The 17468-nt window shown below is 35.0% G+C and overlaps 1 protein-coding gene across 2 annotated transcripts in view; it reads left to right on the forward strand.

Moving 5' to 3' along the window:
- LOC102232957 (ubiquitin carboxyl-terminal hydrolase 43) overlaps positions 1–17468 on the forward strand; it is a 123357-nt gene that overhangs the window by 76779 nt on the left and 29110 nt on the right. For both annotated transcript variants that reach the window (XM_023334275.1, XM_014476139.2), the window contains 4 exons: positions 3919–4022; positions 7349–7426; positions 7636–7765; positions 13004–13123. In XM_023334275.1, coding sequence (XP_023190043.1) covers positions 3919–4022; positions 7349–7426; positions 7636–7765; positions 13004–13123 — 432 coding nt within the window. The remainder of the gene's footprint in view (positions 1–3918; positions 4023–7348; positions 7427–7635; positions 7766–13003; positions 13124–17468) is intronic.

The raw sequence follows: 17468 nt of genomic DNA on the forward strand, positions 1-17468 counted from the left end.
CGAGTAATCTGTCGATTATTCTTACGATTAATCGAGTAATCGGATAAAAACAATTATAAAATATTGGTAAATCTGGCATAACACTGGCGTTACTATCGGATATCAATGTCAGTCCAATTTTTCATTTTTGAGAATCCCTAGCAGTTACTTTTCTGTAGTTTAGAAAACTAACCTGTAACAATAATAGCTCACTTTCTAAGTTAACCTGAAGGAAAGTTATACAAAGATCTGAAATTATATTCAATTTAATAATAAAGAGGCAGGCTCACAAATACGCTTATAAAAAATATCTATGCTCCAGCTTTTAGTTTATGTGTTCATCTTCAGTCAGTTTAATAGATGAACTCTCACCTTGAACGAACAAACCTAATGTGCGGGGTGGTGGGAGACACGACCGGAAGACCAGAGGACAAACGTAAGAACGGGGGCAGCAATACGGAATATTTACGGCACCTTCGTTCGTCACACTCAGAAACTCATCTACAGCCATGTACCTCCACAATGCGCTCCGCCACCCGTTTGTTCAGACCTGGATGATATAAAATTTATTGTGCGGTTCGTCTGTAAAGCTACACTTACACTGTAACCATCAACTACTCAGCCGCCCGCCGTGTTCAGTCTATCGAAGTACTCGAATTATTCAAGGAATCTCGAGGAATTCATGTAATAATCTTTTTAGCAGCACAACCATATAACTGGGTCAGATTGGGGTGTGTGACCTCTTTCTTATCCACCGTTATTATTCAAGAAACCTGATCAGCCCATTGTTCATACCCATACAAGACGGGGAGAAAATAAAAGCCTTCGACAGAAACACGCCAGCAGTGTTTCTGTTCTGTTACTCTGAAGTTGTTCCACGCTTCTAAGTAACTGTGGCACAAGCCTACTTAAGGAAGTACTAATATACTTTACATACCTCTGTTAGGTTAGACTGTTCCAGAGAAAAACAAAGGGCTAAACTAGCCCAACTGGTCTTACAACTCCACAAGCTGAAAAATAAACATTTCTGGGAAAAATGTGGCACACATCCCACTTTTCAGTTCAGAAGTAGAATTAGCTGAACTCAAATCATTAGAAACACAGCAGAATAAAACAAAATCACATTCTTTCGAACAAACACTTTCTCTGTAGACCAGAGAATAAATCTAACCGGGAGATTAACTGACAAGTCTGTACTGTCTGCACCACCACTGATGCATTTTCATTCCACCTTATTCATTAGAGCTGGAAGGCTGACAGTATTTCAGATATGGAGTGTTGTTTTATTACCTTTCTTATGGCTCACTCCTTCTCTAGTGCAATCACTTTTCTCTGCTTTGTAGGAGATCCGAGTGTCGACATAGGATGAATATTGATCTTGATCGTAGTAGTCCGTATCTGATATCAGGTTTTTTCTGTAGTTTCTCCATTGTGCAAATAAAATGCGTCCTCCTTTTTGCAACTGGGTGTGAGTAATCTGTGAAGATTTGCAGAAGTCTGTCTTCAAGCTGGAGCTGCTTTGTCTCTCAGACCTTTCATAAGATGTCAACATATCTACAGGCCAGTACAGCCTCAGAGCCAAAGCTGTATATGGTTCATTGGGATCTGGTTGGCTGCAAAGTGTCCGATGTGTTTAATGAATGTGTAGTTTCTCATCCAGAAGGTTCTGTCCGTTCTTCCTCTCAGGGATTCCAGCAATCTTAATGTGAAGTTTAATTTTGCTTCCCTCTAAATTCTCAGGTTTTGCCTCACAATGATGCTGATGAAGGGCTGCAACTTCCTCTAAATTATATGATGCCAATTCCTCCATTAGTTTATTAGAATCGTTGTGTGAAGCCACAGTTTCATGGCAGCCCAAAATGTATCTATCACTGCCAACAAATCACAGTTTGAAGGACCTGCTTCTTTACTTATAAAGCATTGTCTGAGTTGGTGTTGCGTCTGCAGTGACGTGAGTGCTTTATGTGTCTGTTGTAGTAAAGCAAAGCTCTCGATTTACCAGACGATTTACCTTCCTACCCTCGTCAGAAGATGAAGAATGGGTGGATGGTTTGCTGTTGTTGCTGCTCATTTCTGTTTTTGTTTTTTGTTTTGTTTTTGTATAATAATGATTGTTCTAGCCATTGTAATTAGATTTATATAGATATTATATTGCCCTGTTACCTATTAAATGTATGCGAATGTTGTATGAGATCCATGTGGTATATGTAAGGTCATGTAGGTGATATGAGAAACACATGGATAGGCAGTGGGAATATAAATAAGCTTACGCTTCCTCCCATTTCCTCGAATATGTAAAACAAAGGTTTTGACATTATGCAACATCCTCTAAGTATTCTTATATATATATATTAAAAAGAATAATCAACATAAACAATATTTGCATTATTACCATTACCAGTCGGATGGTCTTTATCTGGCCTCGATGTCCAAACTAGATGTGTGTTTTTACTGTTTGTTTACTACATTTCACAGAAAGTGTAATGATGGAAAAGAAGAATGGGGAAAATGTAGGTTAACCATAATCAATATTATAATCTATTCAGCAATCATATCTCAATTACACATTTGCTGATATTGGTCATCTTTAGAAATGAAGCAGGATTTCAGTGTTGTGGTCATCTGAAAACTTCTTTTACCATCATTTCCCATGGAAACCTAATCCACAAGACTGCATTAAAGTTTTGAGCTAAACTTTTTTCAGTTTATTTTAAGCATTTAATTTTTAACAGACTGAGACACTTAAATAATCTTTGCTTTTCCTGAAGAAACTTCACTTCGTCTACTTACTATCTGGTGCCAGGACAACATTTTTCTTTCAGATTGCTAACGGTCTACTTCACAGCATTGCGTTGTACCGTTAATTGATGTCAATAAATGCCTTTAGTTCTGCCTCACTGACGATTATAATACTACAGACTAATTCCCATAATGTGAACCTGATCCAGGGCTAAATTGATGGTCACAGTAATTATGTGTGAAAGCTTCAAAGGTGTTAGACTCGTGGGCGTGTTTGATTCAGGAAACTGTTCTTAGCATAAAATGTTGTAATAGATTTGAGAGAGAAGAGGCGTGGAGAAAATCAGCAACTTCTCCTCATGAAAGCTGTAGCTGCAGTGTTGAGATGAGGTCGACAGGTAGGGGGTAGATCTGATGAAAAACCCTGTGGAGTTCGACTCCCTGCTGAAAATCCACCACTAGGACTTCAAAGCCTCCTCTCATGTGAAGCAAACTGGTTAGACTGAAAAATAACAACCCCATAGCGCCAAAAAATCTTTTAGTGAAAACTTGACATTAAACACAATCATCCATTAGTAAAAAAAAAAATGTTTAATGTACAAAACCAGGCAGAAGTATCCAAACTTGTTGACAGTGTATCCTGTTGTTGTTACAATATTGGACGTATTTTGGAGATTTATTATATATAGATCATCATCAAGTTCCACATAAAATTGTAACCAGATGTTTATAAGTGAATAATGTTGTTTCCACTTAATATTCAATCAATCAATCAACCAATCAAGTTTATTTGTGCTGAAATGTGCTGAAAATAGCACATTTCAGCAACAAGGCAGTTCAAAGTGCTTTACATCATAAAAACACTCACAAAAAATATAAAGTTCAATTGACACCGTTACACATCAAAATATTATTAATGTTTCATTGATTAAGTTTCAAACAGGTAGGTTTTTAGTCGAGATTTAAAGGCATAAGTGTTTTGGCTGTTTTACAGTTTTTTGGGAGTTTGTTCCAGATTTATGGCACATAGAAGAAGGTGTTTGCTTTTTTTCAGGACAAATCATCTTTGTTCGAAGCTTATAAAGGACATTGTATATTTTCAGACATGAGTATTATTCCCTCTCCAAACTTCATTTCCCTTTTTCCCCCATGTTGCTTTTACAGTTGCTGGAGTGATTATGTTTGTGTTTCCTTTTGCAGAATGCTGGCGTTGAATTTAAGGTCAGAGTGGTTAGCGGATCCGCAGCCTACAGCTACTTGTCCCCAAAGGACAGTCGACCATTGTGCCACCCTGCAGTTGACAGGTAGACAAACAGATTCATACTCGGGTAAAGCAGCTTTAGCAACATCAGGATTTGCATCCTTAAGGGAAGCTCTCAAACCGAGATGGCCTTGATGACACAAGGCCATCTCGTCATTAGGAACCCACACAAATCAATATTAGCAAAGAAAATCACACAGTCATTTCATTTTGGTGTTTGTACAGAAAGTCGGAAACCAGGATGCTTTAATTTAATTAGATCAGAGGAAATAAACAAGGTGAAGGAAAATGGTTCAAGTCTAAAAGCACTAAGGTAATATCAGAGAAAGAGCTGAACCATAAATAAGGTGTTAAAGGAAGGGTATTATGGAAAATCAACTATTCCTTTAGCTTTACATCATGTTGTGAGGTTATTCCATCATCAAAAATGGACCTGAAGTTTTTCTTTAATTCTTTCATCCATGTTTGATACATGTTTTATTCTCTCATGCCAATATAAACACTTGCTCACACAAAAGCACCCTTATTTCCACTCAGCTCCTCTAGACTAGCAGCAGCAGCAATTGACAGGTAGACAAACAGATTCATACTCGGGTAAAGTATATAATATCAACCCTTTAAAGATTTGGCATTCTTCTGATGGGAGCAAAAACTTAAGATTTTCTGCTAGATTTGTAAGTTTTTGTAAGATTACACTAAGTTTGTAAGTGTGCTTCTTCTGTTTGATTTGCTTCTGCCCGTCTCTAATTCATCTGTAAATCTGTAATCTGCACATGAGGATTTTATGTATAATTCCTTCTGAAGGTATTTAGATCACTTGAGCTTGTCCACATTTTGTCTCTTCACAGTCACAAATGTTTGTGTATTTTATTAGGATTGTATGTGACAAACCAACACAAAGTCATGTATATTAGCTAAGTGAAAGAGAATCAAATTAAAATAGGAACGTATGATGTACATTCAGTCTTAGCCTCTTTGATTCAGTACTTTGTAGAAACACCGTCTGCTGCAGTTACAGCTGCAATTATTTTTTGGTTTGTCTCTATCAGCTTTGCTCTGTTACAGATGGACATTTTTGCCCATTATGCTTTTCAAAATAGCTCAAATATATTGCAGAGCACACTGTGTACTTTATTTATGCTTTTTAACTTTTACTAAGGTAAAAGAAAAAGAAGACCTTTTTTTAAACCACATAATAGAATGGTCTTTACTGGACCATTCTAGTATATACATGTTTGCTGATTGAAACAGTCTCTTTGTCACTCGTTAAATGTAGTTTAGTGGTATCCAAAGTGCAGCTGAGGTCCAATTTTCCGTGGAATGATGATGAAAATAGTACAAACTGCTGCACACTTTTCACATTTTTATAGGGAGGTTTTCAATCATACTTGGCCTTTCTACAGGATGTAAATGACAAATTTACACAGGAAAAGACCAAGAAAACCAGAAAATTTAATCTCATCAACTTTCACTTTAAGCACATTGAGTTTTTATACTTGTAAATTCTTCTTTACAATTTCCAAAGAAAATAATTTTAGTTTAAGATTCTAAGAGTTTATTTCCATCAAACCACTATTTATTTTTTGCATTTCTGAATTAATTATACGCAGAATAACATTTGTAGTGGCTTGTAGTGAAAACGATTGGCTAAGATTAAGTTTAGTGTATGCAGCATCTTATAAATAGAATTTAAACACATACATTTTACATAAAACAGCAGCTAAAAAGACCTTGGAGAACAACTTAAAGAACATAGTAATTCATTAGAGATAAGTGGCAGTAACATAAGAGTCAGTTAACTTGTGTTATTCTAATTCTTTTGTACATTTCATCATTGTTTGAAGTACTTTGTTATTGCTTTTTTGTTGTTTGTTTCAAATGTGACTAAAACATTAAGCTAAATTCCAGAGTTTTAGAAGCTCACAGCAAATTAAATTAAACAAAACTATCCTCGCTTTTTTAGATTGTAGTTTTAGTGCGTCTAAAAAATTTGCTTACTTGAATTTAAAGCAAGCAGAAAGATCTCCAAACATGCTCTATTATTCTGTCCCTGAGAAAATAACAAGTTCGATTATCTCAACGTACCTAAAACATCAATAAAAGGGTCTGATTTAATCTTACTGGAAAAATGAAAATTACACAGAGTCGTATCAGTTAGAAAAAAATATGTTTACAAAAATGGCCTCAAATAGTTTAGATGTTTTTATTATCTGAATAAATCACTGCAGTGGTAAAATTAGCAAACATTCTGTATTTAGAAAATGTGTTGAACAGAAGCAAAAAGATGTACTGAGGGATAAAAGTGTGTATCTGCTGGAAGTTCAACACATCTTTATCTGCAGAACAAATCTGCCAATATTTCCCTTGATCTTCCTGGACCAGTAAGATCAACATATGACATTGTGTAGCTGTTGAACACTAAGACTTATTATCGTCCCTGAGATAAAAGCTGTGCAGATGAGCTGTAGAAAACAGCAACAGTCGTTCCCCACTGTGAGATCTGAATGGTGAACATCATGTTAGAGCAGGTCTCAACTGGGCCAGTTTGTATCGTTCAGGGTAAAAGAAAATAAAGTTTAAATTAAAAGACTACGGCAAATATCAAAGCCTGTTTTCTTGTTTAGCATTGACAGATGGTTGTTTCCTTTACTCACAGATTTCTTTTGTTTTTGCTTTGTTATAACAATGTATCAGATGAAACAATATGAAAAAGTATTTCTCTCCTAAAGTTAATCACACAGGCGCAAACTGTGATCTCTGGAGTAATTTTGGCCATTGACTAGGCCATCGGAGCTTTGACCCGACCTTCATTCAGTCACTTAGATGTTGATATACTGGTTTGAATCAGGTCATTACGCAGCAACAACATTGTGAGGAAACTTTTATGATGGGTCTCATTCCTATATATACAAAGATATCTTTGTGATTATTTTTCTGGACTGATCGATGTCAATGACTTTACTCTCATCTTTTTCTAATTTCTTTTGGGGTAAAACGTATCGCTCATTAGGGCATTTTCTGTCATGTTGTCAGACAGGTCTCATTCAGGTTACTTTCTTTTTTCTAAAGTTCTTTCTTTACTCAGGCCTAAACCCAAAACATTGTTGATTACAGTTATTTTAAACAATTAATTGATTAAACTGAGTTTTTCAGGGACAGATTGGCTTGAAATGTTTTTTCCTAATTAATTAAAATTGTATTTAATTGAAACATAATAATAATTGAAAGCAGTTTTAATATTGATAAGGTTAGCTTTTTGTGATAAAGCTAGTAATATGAAACACTTAGGTGACAAAATTGCAAGAACTATTAAAGAACAAATATTATGAAGGTGTAAACCAGGTTTATTCAAACATGTTTCTGTTGCAGAGCTTTAAAGTTTTGTGGACCAGGAGGACCTCCTCATGTGAAGCTTGTTATTGAGTGGGACCACAGCTCTAAAGAACGGTAAGCACTGTGCTAAAGTTTCATTTTTAGTACAAAGTAATGAGTGTTTTTTGATGCTGTCCAGAGGGGTCTTGTTTGGGGTCACCTAAAACACTAACTGATCAGTTTTATCTTTGTAAGATGGAGCAGACATCCGCGCCCCCTGATTCTAAGAGCGAAAACACAATTTAGCAACTGCATGCTAACAGCACACACTGTGTTTGCTTCAGTTTGTTTGGCAGCATCCATGAGGAGGTGGTGAAAGACGCAGAGAGTGTGAGGAGCCAGCAGCAGCAACACCTGCAGCAGCACAATTGCACCTTGGACGAATGCTTCCAGCTTTATACCAAAGAAGAACAGGTGAGAAAGATGGCAGTAAACAACTTCAGCTTCTACTCTGTTGAACAAAACTCTGCATTTCAGAATGTCATTAAAAAAAAGAAACAATAAATATTCTAAGAGAAAGTTTATTTTGCTCTTGCATCTGCTCTCCTCTGCTGTTTTAGTCAACAGAAACATTCCCCTGTTGCTTTTAAATTGTTCACAAGGGAGCAGAAAACAGCAGCGGCATCAGAATTACCATTTGATGCTAGGTTTTGAGCTAAAGACTTTAAAGTTTGCATTTACTGTAGATGAGGGTTGTTTCCACTGTTTTAGGGAGCTCAGGGATTCTAAAGGATGTACTACTTAACTTAAAACTAGAGAAAATCAGGTATGTGATGAGAGGTTCTGATAATAGATTAAAAAAAAACTGGACATTTTTAATGTTTTTTTTTTTTTTTTTTCAATAAAACCTCAACAAAGGTTCCAGGTTCCAGGAATAGCTGACCCTTTTAATTTTGACTGAGCAGTGGTTCCATAAATCTTGATATTGGGTTTTTTATGGTCTTAAATTTTTTTATTATTATTATTTAATCTTATTTTTTTGCTACATACCTTGTAGGTGACAGTATTTGCAGTATTTTTTTATTCTTCTTTGTTGGAATTGTGTTTTTTATAGATAATGTGAAAAGCCTAATAAATGTATTAAACACTAAAATCATTGGATACTGATATCATAAAATCTTCTATACAGCTCATTTTGGGATTCTGAAAATATTTGTTCTTTTTTTAAAATGTGAAAATAGCCTTGTCAGTTATTTTTGGCATTAGAAACACCTTGATATTGGAAAAAAATATTTAAAAAACCCACATTATAGTGACTAGTCAGACCTAGAGTAGGATATTCTACACTGACCACAGATTCTTTAAAACAGATTGTGATTTAGAAAACTTTTGCACTGTTTAAAAAAACAAGAAACTGAGGATTTTACAAATTTTTCCTTAAAGGTGTTAAAACTTCCTCTCAATATTTTTCATATTTCTCCTTGTGAAAACTCAGCAACGCTAATAATTCTCTTCTGCATGTGCTCTGGTTTTTGTAGTTTAAAAATAAAACTCTATTTTTAACGCACCAAGGGATAATGTTAGAGGGCTGGCATTTTAGAGAGTTCTAGCATAGTTTGGGAAAGTGCTGTTGTTAGAGGCAACACTGCTAAACAAACAACTCTGCTGCATTTAAAGGTCAGAATAATATTGGTAGCACATTTTCTGTGATTAAAGTAAAAACTACCAGAAAGAGCTGGTGAAAAAATCACAAATGGCTCAGCTGGCAGATTGAGGTGACGGACAGACGGTTCTTGATTGGTCACTAGAAAGCTGGCAGGTGGAAGGAGGCCAAGAGGAAAAGCAGGAGGGATTTAAAAGGATCAATGAAATGAGACTGGGTTCTAGAAACTGAACCCAGTCTCAGATTCAGTCTGAACCCAGTTTCTAGACTGGGTTCTAGAAACTGAAAGTCAGACAGACAATGAACCCAGACATGAGGTGAGATAGATTTTACAGAAAAAAATTAATAAATTAGTATTACAATTTATAATTTATGCTAGTTTTTAATATAAATAATGACTTGCTGTAATGGCCAAAGTTGTTCATTACTTCATATTTTCTAAATTGTAAAATATGTACTATTTTATAATGGAATATGTATGTAAAATAACTTCTAAAACACCTGAAACAGTTTTGCTAGATATTTATTAAAATACTGTGAAAACATTTAGTTAATCATCCCATATTGAAGTTTCCAAAGAAAAATATTATATAAAAAAAAGTAATTAAAAGTTTTGACAATTGTACCTTTACTAACATGACAAATGGTCAACTTTAAGTTTCTGTTGAAATTGAATCAAATAATCTATAAGTGACTTTTCTGTTCCAAGACAGAAATAAGTTATTCGTTACAAGCTGTGCAGAGATCAGCCACTGGCAAATTTGGCAAAAAAAAAAAAGGTTTACATTTTAAATTGTATGTCTGAAATGCGTTAGTAGTTTAGTTAGTTTATGAAGTTCTTCTGTTACGAAACTAAGGGTAGCGCACAACAAAATGTGTGCTGTCAATGTGACAATCTAGAATAAATTAAACCAGTTTGATGTTGTTAATGTACTAATGGGAAGAGAGTAAAATATTTGATTCCTTTGTAAAAATAAAAAAGGGACTTTGCAATATACATTTGGAGAAAAAAGAGACAAAAAACCGAACAAAGATTAATTTTTGTGAGTAAACGTATTTCTAATTGATGTGAAAATCCAAGACGTACCAGCCTAAGTAATCCTCATACAGAGAAATCAAAACAACTTAGTCTATCTTTAATGTGCAATAAAGCAGAATGATACAAGGAATGAATATCCAGTGAGATTAGAAATTTTTCTTTAAATACGAAAAAAAAAAATTTGTAATGACATTTTTCAGTTTCTTCTTCAGTTTGTTGCATTCACTGCTTGAGGATGATTTTGAGCTCTTCTTCCATTCAAGGTCCTCAGATGTTAAATGTTATTAAGGATGTTCTGTTCTCTTTGACCTTTACTTCTTTAAATAATGTTTCCAGTTTTGTGCTTGAACGAGTCGAATAAGCCTCTTTACTCTTTCTCTGAAACCAACTGACTGACCCTTAGTTGAATCTTGCTGAACCCAATTTCTTTTTAAATTCTTATGAAAAATGTCTCGTTACATGTCCACCACATTCATCCTTTCTTTCATGTACAGTAGTATGAAAAATGTAAATGTTTCAGAACATTAAACCAATATAAAAGGCCGCACAAGTCAACACAAAATGCAATTTTAAATGAAGGTGTTTATTATTAAGATGGACTAAAAATCCATGTGAAAAAGTGATTGCCCCATCAACTGACCAGACCATGTTTTTCCACATTTTGACTGTCATGTCAAAATTTTCTGCAACAAACTTTTATGGCAAAATGTTTGTTTGACTTCTCAACTATGGTCGGAGTAGTTCTTAGTGGAATATTAAGAAGTTCAGAAAAGCATCTAGAACATCTCCATCAATATGTTTTCCAATTACAAGGTTATGAAGGTCTGGAGAGTTTTCTGTTTCCACCAAGGATGAGTTGATTCTACATTTGCTACTCAGTGGTGGTTGTTGTGTGTCTTGTCTCTATGCTGCTGTAACTGCGAAATAATTTCCCTGCTGGGATGAATAAAGTTATTCTATTCTATTCTATTCTGTGATGCTTTGATAAAGAGAAACACTTCAGTGACGATACGTCAGTCAAAACTGAATGAACTAAAATACAGTAACTTTGCATTAATAGATTGACTTTCTGAACACTGACAGCTTTAAGTGATTTTCTATATGCCTCCTTTTTTTCCTGTTTTCAGTAAGTGATCCCTCTATAATTCCTCTTTATTACACAAAACAGTATTTATACAATAATTGTTATTTAATTGGGTTTTTTTGACTGCGTGGTGAGAATTCAATGTCAATACTTCAATTAGTGTTAGGAATGCTGAGAGATGTTGAAGCCGTGAAATAGTTTGTGATTGCAATATGTAAAAAAAACTTTTAAAGTTACCTACTTCAATTTTAAGTTGGCTTGTCCTTCAATTACTGCATCAATTTCCAGACAAAGATTTGGTATTCTGTCCTCAAATTTGAAATAAAATTTTAACATTTCATATCTCACATTACACCTTTAGACTATAAAGTAATTTTCTCTGATAAAGCCAATGACTATGCCAATTTTATTTAGCATTTTAACAGGCTATGGGCAGTAGAGTCACTGTTGGTTAAATTTTAACCGAAGATTTACATTAGTTTGTTACAACCACAACATGAGGACACAAATATGTTAAAAGCTTAAACTCTCATCTGTTAATTTCTTTGTTGCTTCTCCATATCTTCTTATATTCTGGTTGAAACATGCATTAACAAAAATGTCAGTCATCTTAAATGAACTGAGTAAAAGTTCAGTAGTGAAAGTTCAATGCAAACTGTGAACGCTAAGAACTATCGCTTTGTTGTGACTCAAGAACATGAGACAGATAATCTGTAAAAAAATATATATATCTTCCCTGCCTACACCCAGTAGTCCTACTGCCATCTGCAGAAACTCAGCAAAAACAATCAATCAGAGCCAGGAGGAAGGTCTCAGCACCTTTAAACCATTAGCACAAAGTTGTGCTAATGGTGGGAAAACAACTTCCCATTATAGGAAAATTGTTTATCCGCTGTCCTATCCTACCTTCCCTGTGCATTCACAGCATGCTGCGTTGTGGGGAAGAAGCTGCATCCCAGCAGAGTTCAAAGGGCTCTGATTGGTTGTTTCTGACCAAATGATGGATTTGTTTAGGTAGCAGTAGAACCATAGGGAGAAAATAGAGAAGCCTGTTTTTTTTTCCACAGATGATCTCTCTCATATTGTACTGTCATGACACTGTGGCAGTTTCAAAAAATATGTAAAAAATGTTACCTACCATAGCTTTAAATGATTTGGTACATTTCTGTTTATACTTAACATCACATCACTTTTGCCAGTCAAGTTTTTTGTTTAGGAGAATCTTAGGACTTACTCTATATTGTTTATATTTAAACTGAAAATATGCATAAAGAGTTTATGTTTGTACAAACTGCTTGCTAGTTTGAGTGACAACTTGGACAACAAAGAGTCAAGAGATGCACAGAAACTGAGATGGAATAGCTGCTGTTATCTTTTGCTATCTCTGTTTTTTTCTTTCTTTCTCTTGCCCAACAGACATGTTGCTTTTTAAGCAGCATTGAACAGTATTCCGCATTTTCCTTTCTTGTCGAAACCATCATGGAAGAAGTGCTCATCTTGGTAATTACTCTCCCTTACTCTGGTAATTACTGTTCTGTTGAGCACTTCAACATGCAGCCACTGCACTGTTTTCATTAAATATCTAATGTTTTCATACCTTGTCATACGGCACTACACTATCTGATGATTTTCGTCAGCAGAGAGATCCTTTCTCTTTCCCATATTGCTTGAAACTTGTGGCCTGCTTAATAATGTGGAGCATCCTTCTTAAGTACTCAGTTTCAGAAATCAGGAGAGAAGCAGGAGAAATTACAAAAAGCTGACAAACTTCATGCAGAAAGGCATTGGCCAGGATTCAAAGGGCCAGAACTTATTTTTGGGTTGCTGTGCAGCAAGTGTTTAAAAGCTTATAATGTAAAACTGACACATTAACTGTAAACTTAGAACAAGCAATAGTGCCTAAAACGTTACAGTGTTTGATTTCAGCTTGCTCCAGACGACGCCTGGAAGTGTCCGCACTGTAAGCAGCTGCAGCAGGGCATGGTGAAGATGAGCCTGTGGACGCTGCCTGACATCCTCATCCTCCACCTCAAGCGCTTCCGTCAGGTAGGCGAAGCTAAAACTGGTTCACACACTAATTTCATGTTGTTGCATAAATGCAGAAATCAATGTTTTTGTATGAGTATGTGATCAAATCCATGACAGCCAAAGAGTTTCATTACTTGCTCCTTCAGCTGAGTAAACAGGAAATAAGTTGCAACATAAGAGAGTAAAAGTCAATAATTTGCAATGGAGCTGGGATGTTAAATTAGTTCACACATGTGAGTTTAAAAATAAAGGCTAAACCAACAACAGAGTCTAACCTTATTGCCAATAAAGAGCAGTATGCATAAACTGTGTCAGATATCTCCTTTTGTGAAGGTTAAACACATCAGTGGCTGTGATAACTTCCCAGCTTATATTTGTCTACTTTTGATAGTACTTGGACACCTAAATCTTAATCTAATTAAATAGAGGCTTTGAAATGTGATCCATCGCATTTGATCAAATTCCAATTTTTGACACAGTAAACAATAATTTCTTGTGAATTCAGTGACAATGAATTATGTCATTGTACAGCAGTTTCTGCCTCAGTTTAGTAGAAACTGTAACCTTGTGGTTTTGCTTTTAAGCAGGGTACAGATCCAGATTTAGTTATATTCAAGATGTTTTTTTAAATTAATTAACCATCTGCTTTATACTTCCAAAAAAAAAAAAGAAACGTTTGCCAATAAAAGAGGCAGGATTTCAAATAATGACCTCAAATAATCACATTAATGTGATTTTTTTACTTAAGGAGCACTCGGCAAGAAAGGTGGTGAATACATCTTTGAAGAGTATTTCTGTTTTGCTTGATGGTTCAGATAATTAATCCGCTGACTTGTTGAGAATTTTTGTAAGATATAATACTTTTATTTCTTCATTGGTTCAGGACAATGATATTTGCTACTCTGAAAGATAATTACAGATTCCAATTCTGAGCCTGCTAATATTAAGATTTCTGTTTTTCTATATATCTGCCGGACCTTCGCTTTCCTTTCCTCTGATATTCCTGTGAATTATTCCTCATGAATATTTCCTTGAACTTAATCAAATCTGCATTTCAATGCTGCACTCATACCAGCTATCCTTTTTCCTTTTCCATCTCTGATATACTTTGGACTTCATTATTATTATAAATGATCCTGACTTTTTTATGAAATACTGCTTTGCACTCACGAGAATCTGCACCAAAACTCTTTCCTTACTTTTCAAAAATTGCAAAATTGGACCAGTCGGGTTTACGGCATTTATTCACTAAATTGCTCCATGTGTCATGTTTTGGTAACTTTCCATGTTTTTTTAAGATTGTCAATAATTCACTTCTGCACAAACAAAGTACCTCTTTCCAGCACCTGATACTCCACATTTAATTGTATGGCATACGTCCGGGTTCCCAGTTTTAAAAATGTTCATCCCCTCTTGTTATCTTCTTCTATTGTGCTAGCCCAGTATTGATATTTTAGAAAACAGCTACACTAATCTAAGCAGATTCAACTAAACAAGTTTGAAAACTGATTGAGCCTCTTTGTCTAGAAAAATAAATCACTGATTCAAGGACACAAGAAATTATATAATGCTTTCTGATTGTTCAGCAAATAGAGGATTAATTTGAGTACCGCAGAGGTGAAAACAGAAAGTTTTATTATTGCCAAAAATTTTAACAATTGTACATATATCAGCAAAAAGAGCAAGATAAAAAACTGTAGATTTTTCAAAAGAAAGCATCAAAGTGAATGTCTGAGTGGGTTCTCTAGTTTTGTATTATAAAATGAAAAAGCCATTATTATGGAGAGCCTTCAGGTGTCTGCTAGATTGCTAAAGATAGTTTTTAGTTTTTAGCTGTGTGAATCCAAGCATGCATCCAAATAAATAAAAATGCCCTGGTGAGGAATTGAGAGTCCAGAACAAAATTTTGCAGAGAAAATGTTGCCAAAGTCAGGTTGTAGCATGCAGATAGACTCCGACCAAAGAAACGCTAATACTGAATCTGAAGGTGCTTTGACATAGTTAGTTCAATAGGATTAACAAATATGCCGCCAGGTGAATGTACCTTCATTTGTTTTCTTTTTAACAGATTTCTTGTATTTCAGTTCAATATCTCAGGAGGCATATCTCATTTTTATACAGCGCTATAATATGACCTAGAAGCATCAGATCTGGTTTTGGAATGGAAAACAAAACCTAGCCTCAGGATTAGTTCAGACCAGAGCTGTACAGAAAATTTTAGCACTTTCCTTACAAGCATGTATTTTTTTCTCTTGTAAATCAACCAGTTTGAATAAACAATGTAATTTGTGACCATAAGAGTGGTACACATCTGGCCAAATTGATGCCTGAAGCTTATTGTTACTGAAAATGTGGTCTCTCTGTAACTTGTTGATAAATACTCATTTGAATATTAATGAGAACGTTTGCATATATTACTTTGATCAAAATACATTCAAACATTTTAAAATTCACTGACAATTTTTACAGTTTGGTCCTTTCTGCACAAAATCACAATCTCTCACTGTAAATAATTAAAAACCTACATTTATATGACATTCTTACAGACGAGGGATATAAATTTGAGACCAGCAATCATAAATTTTCAGGTCAAAGCTTTCAGAGACATTGATTCTTGAATGCAGCCAACTGATTTCTCTACATATGCTAATTTATATTCAACATAAATTCTCTGACTTTTACTCTCTTTTTCTTTCCATTGACAGAATGCTTCAATTTCTTTGGTGAACACAACTTTTTTTTATGATTTCACCAAAACGGCAAGGATCCAATGTGTGGTTTTTGATTGACAGCTTCCTGTAATGCTTTAGCTTGTGGAGGTCATGCAATTCTGAAATAATAAAAAAATATATCCCACAAACCAGTGTTCACATTCACACACAGTTCTCTTCAGGGCATGAAAGGATTTTTGTGCTGCTTTCATTTGGTCCATCCAGAGCTTTGTGAAGTCTGAAGAAACAACTTTAGTACCATTGCATTTTCTCTTGCATTGTACTGAGGTCACAGCATTTGAAAGACACTAGACTTATGCTTTTATTACAGCCAGAACTGAGAGCATGTATCGGTGTTTCTCTGTGTCTTGTTTAGGCACTGGTGGTGCAGGCTTTCACTGCTGTTCTGGATAAAAAAACACAATGGAGCTGAATATTCTCTGCTTGATACAAAAACTGTCCACATTCTAGTATATAATTATTCCACTGATATAATTAGACATAATCTTTAGCCAAGATACTCATCCCCCTCAGTTGGAGCCTTCCTGTTTTTATTCATGAATGGCACCACTTGCATGGAACTATAGGTACATCTCAGTAAATTAGAATATGCATTCCAGGGTAGATACCTTCTGAAAATAAATTTTAAGCACAATTTTTGTAATTTTTTATTGGTCTGATGTATTATTCTAATCTTAAATATCATGTTTTATTACTTGTGAGTAGAAAATCATCATAACTAAAAAACAATACAACCTTGAAAATGTCCATCTGCGTGTAATTGATCTCGACCCCAGCCTGTTCGCGGTCCAGTATTTACAGATTTTTCTGTGGAACTTAGCTCCAAATTATTTGCAGAAAATTTGCTAATATCTAAATTATTTCAAAGAAAATGTCACTTGTGAAGCTGATTGTTTGCAAAGCAGTCAATAAAGCAGCACCAATCATTTTCATTAGCACCGATTGGCTGCACTCAAAAGACGGTTAGTGCCAAGATGGTTTCTACTGTGTGCATTAATGCATATTGGAGTATATTTGGTGTTTGAGCTATAAACTATGCAGGTTCAACTCTTTAAAGACGGGCCCTGAAGGGGTAATGTGTTTTACTTAATGATTTGAGTCACTGAAATAAATAAACTTTTTGATAATATTCCAGTTTATTCAGCTGTGCCTTTGTGCACTGAGCAATACTGGAAGAAGACCTGTAAAGATTAAAGACAGAGGCTCTACCTTGCAGCATGACGATGTTTTTTTGCAAAAAAAAATCCCAGCTGGGATTCTTTGTTTTGTGCTCTGTTTATCATTGTGAGATTTTCCTCACAGATGTCTGAAATCATGCAGTAGCAATGACAAAATCCTCAGCTTGAAACTCTTTATGTCCAAACCCATCATAGCTGTGGAAACAAACTACTTTGTCCGCATCCCTCATATTATGAGTCATAACCGCATAACAGTTTGACACAAAAGACAAAAAAAAAAGAAGAAATGTTTGTTTTTTCGATCTTGTTTTGAGTTGCCAGGACAGTGAACATACTTATCCATTTACCAGATCTGTTTTAGCTACTTGATTTAAAGGGCAAACACTTAATCATAATTTTTATAACTTTCTTTTCAAATGTGTTCAGCCTTTGCAGCTTGTGGTAGTTATTCGA

The sequence above is a fragment of the Xiphophorus maculatus genome, chromosome 5 (genome assembly GCF_002775205.1).
Source record: "Xiphophorus maculatus strain JP 163 A chromosome 5, X_maculatus-5.0-male, whole genome shotgun sequence".
Taxonomy (NCBI): Eukaryota; Metazoa; Chordata; class Actinopteri; order Cyprinodontiformes; family Poeciliidae; genus Xiphophorus; species Xiphophorus maculatus.